This window comes from Corvus hawaiiensis, chromosome 14, assembly GCF_020740725.1.
Source record: "Corvus hawaiiensis isolate bCorHaw1 chromosome 14, bCorHaw1.pri.cur, whole genome shotgun sequence".
In the NCBI taxonomy this organism is placed as follows: Eukaryota; Metazoa; Chordata; class Aves; order Passeriformes; family Corvidae; genus Corvus; species Corvus hawaiiensis.
The window spans coordinates 5,616,864-5,625,414 of NC_063226.1; the positions used below are offsets into that span (position 1 = coordinate 5,616,864).

The following is an 8,551-nucleotide window of genomic DNA, read 5'->3' on the forward strand; positions in this document are numbered from 1 at the left end:
TGGGGTGGGGTCTTTGGTTTGTTTTGTGGGATTTTTTTAAGAAGACCAAAGCTTCTGTCCACCTCTGGTAGGGTGATACTTAAGTGAGACTTAAGCAGACATAAATATTTTCCAGGCAGAAAGCTTCCTGCCTGCCCATGACTGACACCTGCATGGCAATTTAAAAATCAACTCTTGTTTTCTTACTGTTACCTCAGTAAAGGAGATAAGCAAAAATTAGTGAAGGTACACTGTTTTGTGAAGAAAACAGGGGAAAAAATGAAAAAAAACCCCTGATTAAGGCCATCTTAAACTAATTATCAGTATCTGGGGGGGAAAAGCAAGCTTCATGAAGTGCTTCTGCTCAGATATATGACAAAGAGCCTGCCCTAACAGGGAATTCAGAAGGTAATAGGAAAATCCAATCTCTTTTTGTTTCCCAGGCCCCCCAGCTGTGGATGGAGGCTCTGAGATCACAGAGTATCTCCTGGAGATGGCCAGCTCGGAGCAGGAAGAGCGTAGGGTCGTTTATCAGGGCCCAGCAGCTGAGTTTGGAGTGACCAACCTGCTTCCAGGGAGAACCTACTGCTTCTGGCTCCGGGCAGGGAACAAAGTTGGGGTAACCACTGCACTCACCACATCTCTGCTTGTACACGAGGGACAGGAGTGATGGTGCTGAGGGGGTTTTGTAGCCTGTGTTGTGTGAACCTCTTGATGTTTGTGCCTTTGGAAGTGTTGGATGTGTTACCCCCAGCTCAGGCTCTGCAGATGGTGGGGTGGGAACAGCATTGTGTGGAGAGGGGTGTGTGCAGGCCATGCCAGGTTGGGACAAGGGTGGGATAAATGTTGGTTGCATAAAAGTCTTTGTGAAACAGTCCCCAGCTGCTGCTGGAAGGCAGATCCTGGCTGGGGGAGGGAGGAGTTACACAACGCTGGCAGGGGGAGGATCTCAGATATCCTGTGGGAGCGGGGCCAGCTTCAAGTACCTGGAAGGAATCTGAAACTGAGCCCTGAACTCTGCTGTTTATTTCCCTGTCACGTGAAAAAATTGTTTGTTTGCTTGACTTGCACATCAGTTTTTGCCCTGGTGCTGTTGCTGTGTTCATACAGTTGTGTTTTCCTGCAGTTTGGCCCCCACTCTGAGAAGGCAGAGCTTTGCACTGCTCCAGGACCCCCTGAGCAGTGCTGCAAACCCCTGATAACCTGCAAAAGTGCAACTTGTGCTGTGGTGTCGTGGGAGGTAGGTGTTGGTGGCTTCCAGTGCCACCCAAATTAGTGTTAGGCTTTTAGAACTGTAGTGACACATTTATGATACACAGAAATGAGAGAAATGGTATGTGTAGAGCTGGAATATTTTAAGCCCATTTCTTTATAGATGTCTGTGTTGGGTTTGTAAACTTTGGGAGTTACTAATTGGAATTTTAACTGGACAAATTGGGTGACATTTAATCCTCCTCATGTTGTGGTAATTAATATATAGTGAATTAATTCTTCTGAGTGGTAAGAGATTGTGAGTCAGTCAAAGTTCTGGTGTGAACTGTGGTGGTGTTACAGCCACGTGTCACCTTTTCACTTCAAGTCCCTTGGAACGGACCTCAGGTTTCAACCCCAGTGCTTCTAAAGGTTGGATTTGGTGATCTTGGAGGTCTTTATCAACCTTTTCTGTGACTCTCCCCCAGTGTCTCAGTGTAACAGAGCTCCCCCTGGGTGCTGTTGGTGTGTAAGTGCAAGAGCTGAGCAGAATTTCTCCCTCACCCCGCAGAGCCCGGCGTGCAACGGAGCAGAAATCACCGAGTACAGGCTGGACTGGGGCCAGGTGGAGGGGTCCATGCACATCATCTACACTGGCCCCTGCCAGAGCTATGAGGTCAAGGGGCTCACACCTGCAACCACCTATTACTGCAGAGTCCAGGTAGGAAAAGCCTTTTGGTGCCACTGGGCATTAGCAGTTTGGGGAGAAACTCCAGCTAGAGAGGAATAAAGTCATGTGCTGTCACCTGCTCATGCAGTAGAGAAGGTAATTGGGAAAAACACTTCCCCTTCTCCCCAGTCCCTCCTCATTCCCTGTGTCTGGAAGAGTTTAGATCCAGTGTGCTGTGAAATACCAGTTGCTTTGCCCTGTTGACATTTTATTCAGGAGGTTTTCCATTCTCTTCCATGTTGCTTTTAAGAACACATGGAAGGCTGTGAGAGCTGTGCCTGCCTGGCTGGGTAACAGGGATTTGGTAACTCCTCTGTGGTGTCTTTCAGGCTGTGAACGTGGCTGGGGTGGGGCTGTTTGGGGACACGAGCGTGGTGAGCACCCCCCCATCCGTGCCTGCAGCCGTGGCCGTGCTCCACTTACTTGAAGAGGATCAGATGGAAATTTCCCCTCCTTTCTCCACGTGCCTTGCAATCCAGTGGGAAGAGCCCTGCTGCCACGGGGCAGAGATCACAGGCTACAACATCGAGTATGGGGAAAAGCAGCTGGTCACTGTGGGGAGAAACACAACCCATGTCCTTGAGAATCTGCTGCCTGACACCCTGTACAGGTAAGAATTATTCTGAAACCACATTTGTAGGATTTAAAAGTCCTTTGAGGGTAGTGCTTTAAGTTTTTAGAGCATTTTTTCATGCAGCTTACAGACTATTTGCTTGATTCACCTTGCAACTCCAAAACTCCTAAAATTGTCACATCCAGACTCAAAACGTGATGTTGGCAGGAGTGAGATCGTGGTTGGTGTTAAGGTTCATGTTCTGTCTCAAAGCCAAGACTTTAAGGTTTCTGGGTTTAGAATTTTTCATTGGGATGTTCAGGTGTGTGGCCAAAAGAGGATGGATGGACAGGTAAGAGCAGAGCAGGTGTTTCTGTGACCTCAGTCTTGGTTAAAGCTGAATTCAGATTTAATTTCTAACTGCATCTTAATTGCTTTACTGTTTGGAGTTTTATTCTGTACGCATTTTGTTACCCAGCACTTTTCCTGACCGTGTGGCTGCTCTCTCCCATTCCCAGGATCAGGATACAGGCCATCAACAGCTTTGGAGTCGGTCCTTTCAGTCATTCCATGAAAGCCAAAACCAAACCACTACCTCCTGACCCTCCCCACCTGGAATGTGTGGTCTTCAGCTACCAGAGCCTTAAACTGAAATGGGGAGAAGGGCCCAGCAGAGCTTTAATTCCCAACCCTACACAGTTCAACCTGCAGATGGAGGACAGGTTTGGCAGGTGAGACCAGCAGACCATGAAGGATTTTGTAGTTTTACCACTTCATGTCAAGTTTTTAAGGTGTTTTATGTTACTCTCTCTTCTGTTTGCACCACTGAGTCATTTGGGCTTCCCAGAGTTTGCCCTTTAGTTTGCAGTTTTGCCTCCCATCTTTCAGCCAGAAATGCTGTCAACAGCTTGCACCTCTGCTGCTCGTAAACAGTAAATACTATTGAAATAATAACTAATAAATACCTTGCCACCATCCTCTGCTGGCAGGGTTATTTTTGGACATTCTAAACTAAAGTCTGGTCGGCATATAAGAAACAGGGGATGACCAGCTGTGCTTTACCTGGAAATTTCAGTTTAATTTGGACATTCAAGGGTTGTTCTCTTGATTCAGAGGAGTTGGGTCCTACAGCCTCAGTGGGATGCCCAACAGGGCAGGGGAGAAACTTGGGACACCCGGAATGCAGCATCACTTCTTTGTCCTTAACTCAAATCTGGGTGTTCCACATCTGATACTGACCTTTGGTGATTGCTGGGTAACTCTGTGTGTGTTCTGTGTCCCCCAGGTTTGTGACAGTCTATAATGGTCCCTGTCACACCTACAAGGTGCAGAGGCTCAGCGAATCCACCACGTACCATTTCCGCATCCAGGCGTACAACGACGCTGGGGAAGGAGCCTTCTCGGAGGTCTGTGCTTTCACCACCACCAAGTCTCCACCTGCACCTCTCAAAGGTGAGCTGACACTGCCCTGGCAACTGCTGAAAGCCACTGATGGGCAGGATTGAGTCCTACAACCTGACCCTCAGCCAGTCTTTGCAAGGACAGAGACACAAACTCGCTCTGAGGGGCTTTGTCTGGGTGTGAAAAGGGCCCTTCTGGTGTGATCGCCTGCTGCACTGCAGCTCTTCCACCCCTGAACTGAGCATTCCTACCTTTTCCCAGCTGGAAAGGCATTTTGCAGGGTTATCCATCGAAGTTACAACAGTGTGTAGGCAAGGGAGGGCACAGTTAATTCCTCTGATCTTCACTTTTTAATGTGGACATTAAAGGTCATCATTAAAGTCACTGTGAAGGTCAGTGCTGAGTGCCTGCAGCAAAATTAATTGACTGAACCATGGTTAGGATATAATTTCAGCTCTGCACATGGACAGAAATGCTGGTTTTTGTAGTGACTTGAAAGTGCTGCTCCTCTCTGCAAGCATCATGGGCTCATCTTGGCAGCTCAGAAAGACCCACAAGTGTAACCTACACAGAACACAATAACCTACACAGAACACAATCATCATTTTTTAAGCTCATGTCATCAAATAGAAGAAAAAGAAAGAAAGAAACAAATCTTAATTGCTTAAACTTATTGGAATGAGTTGCCTCTAAGCATGACAGCTGTACATTTGTAGACTCCATTGTTCTTTTTCTAAAACACCAACAAATCACTTTATTTTCCAGCACCCAAAGCGATTCAGCTGGAAGAAAACACTTTTGAAATCACATGGGAGCCTCTACAGCCGATGAAAGGAGATTCCATTGTTTACATCCTTCAGCTTGCTGCTGGCAGAGAGTTTGATCAGGTACCTTTTATGTAGCATCAGGAATGTGAGGGGTTTTTACTGGGAAAAATTATTACAAAAAAAAGATGTGGATATTTCTTGTGGAAGGCATCCCTGCCCATGGCAGAGGGTGGAATGAGATGGGCTTTAAGATCCCTTCCAACCCAAACCATGCTGTGATTCCATGATTTGAAGGTTGAAATTCTGTTTGGGAAGGTGACAGGGAGTATTTTCATTTCAGAAAATGTGAAGTGGTTGAGCACTGGTTTATCCTGTTCTCCCAACAATTCCTTTAGCTCTTGATTCTTAAGTCTGCTGGTGTGTGGTACCACTGCCTCTGTTAATCGGAGTCGACACTGGTGGAGGAGCTTTAGGGAAGAAAATGCAGGATGATTTTTTCCTCCTTTCTGAGCCTCCCAGCCCAGGTGAGGCCTCAGCATGGGGCGTGGCAGGAAACTTAAATGAATCATGAATTGGGCAGAAATTTAAGCTGCCGTTTTATGAAGTTGAGTAAAGGAGGGCAACTCGAGGATGGAGCAGGACAGGCAGTTCCAGGTGCTGCTGCTGAGTGAGGTGCTCCTGACTGAAGTGGCTCCTGTCTCCTGCAGGTGTACAAGGGCCCGGAGCCGTGGTTCCGGCTGCCGGCCGCGCAGACGAACTGTGAGTACCGCGCGCGCGTCTGCGCCGGCCGCCAGTGCCACGACCTGCCGGGCTGCCCGGAGCTCTACGGCCCCTACAGCCCCAGCGCCGTGTTCTGCTGCCAGCGCCGCGAGCCGGGCCCCACCGCGGCCCAGCCCGGCGCCGAGCTGGCGCAGAGCGGGAAGCGGCTGCGCGAGGAGCGCGTCATCGCCATCGCGCTGCTCTGCGGCTTCGCCGTGGTCGCCATCCTCTTCGCCGTGGTCATCCAGTACTTCGTCATCAAGTAGGGCAGAGCTGGCCCCGCTCAGCTGTCTGTACAGAGCTCTCTGGGGTATTTATGGGTAGTTCAATGGAATCCTAGCTGGGAACCCCTCGCTCCGTGCGTTCCCGCTCCTGCTGCTGGCTGCCGGCGAGGCTGGCTTGGCAGATCCTTTCCAAATGCTGGACACAGATTTCCTGTAGAAAGGGTGATCCTGGGGCATCTGCAATCAGGGTGAGCTGTTAGAGAACAGCAGTCAGCTGCCTTACGGTGCACACTGGGGGGATGTGCACTCTCCTCCTCTCTCCCCATCCCAGCCAGTTGGAGAGGGAAGGCATTGCTAGAGCAGTCCTTTCCCAGCACCACCAGAGCAGCGGGAGGCGATGGCTGTTCCATCAGGTTTCGCTGTAGTTTGATATCCATGAAATCCAGCAGCACAAGTGCTTGAGCTTAGAGCAGAACTGCAGAGCCTACTAGAGCATACCACATTTACTAGACTGTAGAAGGAAAGCAGAATATTGACTTAGTGATATTACTACTTTACAGTTATTTTAATACTTGAGATTCAGTAATAATCATTTTGAGTGTTGGAGTAGAGGGTGCCAGGGTTTTTTAGGGTTTTAATCCAAACCAATGCCAGCAGGACGTGGCGCTCTGCCGGGATGCCCAGGAAAGGCTCTGCCCGGAATGTTCCTGCTGTCCTGAGCAGCTTTGGCCCAATCCACATTTCACTCTCAGTGCCTGAGAGAAAAGTAATTCCCTGTGCAGCATGCTCAGAACGGCACAGGAGTTGTCTTTAAGGAGAAAGAGTGCATTTATGATAAATGTTACACTATTTGGCTCAAACTGAGCAAATGTTTTTGTACTATTATTAACCTAAAAAATAAAAAGTTCAGCCTGCTTTGGGTGCCCTTCTAACTTAACCCCAACAAGCAAATTGTACGTGAGAGAACTCTTTTAGATAACGTTTATAAAATGTTTTAAACTTGCTATCCCAGTGGTAGCAGCTTCACATTCCATGGTTTTCCTGTTGGGAATGTTCAGCCTGCTATGAACTTGTCTGAAACTCGTCCTGGTCGGCTGGGGGATATTTTTGTGGACACTGTGCACTACATTTGACTGTTGTGTTCCATCTGCTTGTGAATCCCTGAGGAGGAGCCTGGCAGCTCCTGGCTCCATTAGGTCAAAGCTTTTGAAAGCTGGAACTCACAAATTTCCAATGTTTCAGGATGGGTCTTGCCAACAGCGTTTGGAATATGCCACAGAACGGTAGATTTTAGGGTATTTTGCAAAGTCTGTGGCTCCACTTGGGCCATCAGAGCGATGCACTTGTAGGTGGGAGGGTGGATGTGACAGAGCTACAGGCGACGTGTTTCCAGTAATTAATTAATCACTTTAAGGGTCTTTCTCCTAGAGCAGTTGAGGAATAACGTTGTGTTAGAGTTTGAGGCATTGTGTTGTATTTCACATGTGGAAAACCTAAATTATGACCTAGTATCACTTAATCCTCTTCACAGTAGATTGATGGTGCAATCTGAAATTAATCTTTTCAAAGTGTACTCTTCATTTTTGTACTCTATTTATTTTGATTAAAAGTCCTGGAAAGAAAAAAAAAAAAGTATGTTTGAATGTATTGTTCTACTTGTAGCAGAACTTTAAGTTAATCATTTATTATATCATAGAAATCTCTCCCTCCAGTGTCAGAAAGAGTTTTATACAGATATTAGTCTTTAGTTTGCAGAAGAGTTTACAATCTGTCTTTATTTTCCTCATAGTCTCCCTTTAGCAGATAAACTGCCTGCAGCAGATCTCCGTTGCCAAAGGGTTCTTTCTTAACTCCTTAGAACCAACTTGTAGAGAGGTTTATTTGGCAATAATAGTCCTGATCATTTAAAAGAGAAATTAGGATTGCAGAGTAAATACTAACAAGTCATGACTGCTAAAAAATGAAATCAAATCCTTTTGTAATTGCCACAAAATGCTTATATTTCCAGAAAATATCCAGGATTTATACTGCAGTAGGGATTTTCCATCAGCTGTTGTCCATTCCAGAAGGATGTACCCTCGTGGCATTAATGTATTTTAGGTATCTTCAGTTTTCTTGTATTGTCATTTTTGAGGTATCTCAAATGTATGTTAAAGCTGCCATGCATTGTATTACTAAATTGTAACTATCAAATAGATAATATATTTAATACAGCCAATAAATAATACAAATGTATTCAAATTTGACTCCGGGCTCCTGTAGTTTTTGGGATTTAGTCTTACTTGTGTCATGTGTGATTTAAGGGGAGGGAACATGATCAGTGTCATCGAGAGCTGAACTAACTTTTCTTCCAGGAAAATGGAGCCCTTGGAATATCACTTCCATTTCCCCTCATGCTGCAGGAAGGACCTGCAATTCCCAGGTGAGGTGGAGCAGTTCTTTGATACTGGAAATTGAATTGTTTGGGGCAGTTTTCCATCATTTTGTGTTGACTCAGGGCCTTTCCCCCTCGAGCTCTTCCCCAGCGTTTGCTGCTGAGTGTGGAATTTCTCCTGATGGTGCCTTAATGAGCTGATGAAGGTAAGATGGGAAAGGCTTTTTTTGACCATCAAGTCTTTCCAAAGAGACAGCTGGACACTCAGCCTGGATTTACTTTCCACTTCAGGAAAGATCAGGGATGAGTAGCTGGGAAACGCTGGGGTGGAGGAGGCAAGGGGAGTGGGGACCAGTGTGAGAGAATCCCAAGGGAAGGCTCTGGGAAGCTGGAAGCACACAGCCAGAGGGAGCAGGAACACCCAGCAGCAGGATCTGTCCTGCCACAGTCCTCAGAAATTCCTCCAGAACCCGGGAATGGGGCTCTTGGCAGAGGCAAGAGAGGTATCAGCTACAAAACAAACCTCCTCCGCCTCCTCGGAGCTCAGCTCTTTGCAGCTCAGCGCTTTGCAGC

The 8,551-nt window shown here is 47.1% G+C and overlaps 1 protein-coding gene across 1 annotated transcript in view; it reads left to right on the plus strand.

The window, feature by feature from the left end:
* Nucleotides 1–7,850, plus strand: part of LOC125333141 (fibronectin type-III domain-containing protein 3a-like) — a 38,831-nt gene extending 30,981 nt beyond the window's left edge. Inside the window, 8 exon segments of the mRNA XM_048318822.1 lie at nt 423–598; nt 1,106–1,219; nt 1,742–1,891; nt 2,230–2,510; nt 2,972–3,184; nt 3,739–3,905; nt 4,620–4,741; nt 5,329–7,850. Coding sequence (XP_048174779.1) covers nt 423–598; nt 1,106–1,219; nt 1,742–1,891; nt 2,230–2,510; nt 2,972–3,184; nt 3,739–3,905; nt 4,620–4,741; nt 5,329–5,646 — 1,541 coding nt within the window. The 3' untranslated portion in view covers nt 5,647–7,850.
* Nucleotides 7,851–8,551: the final 701 nt, after the last annotated feature.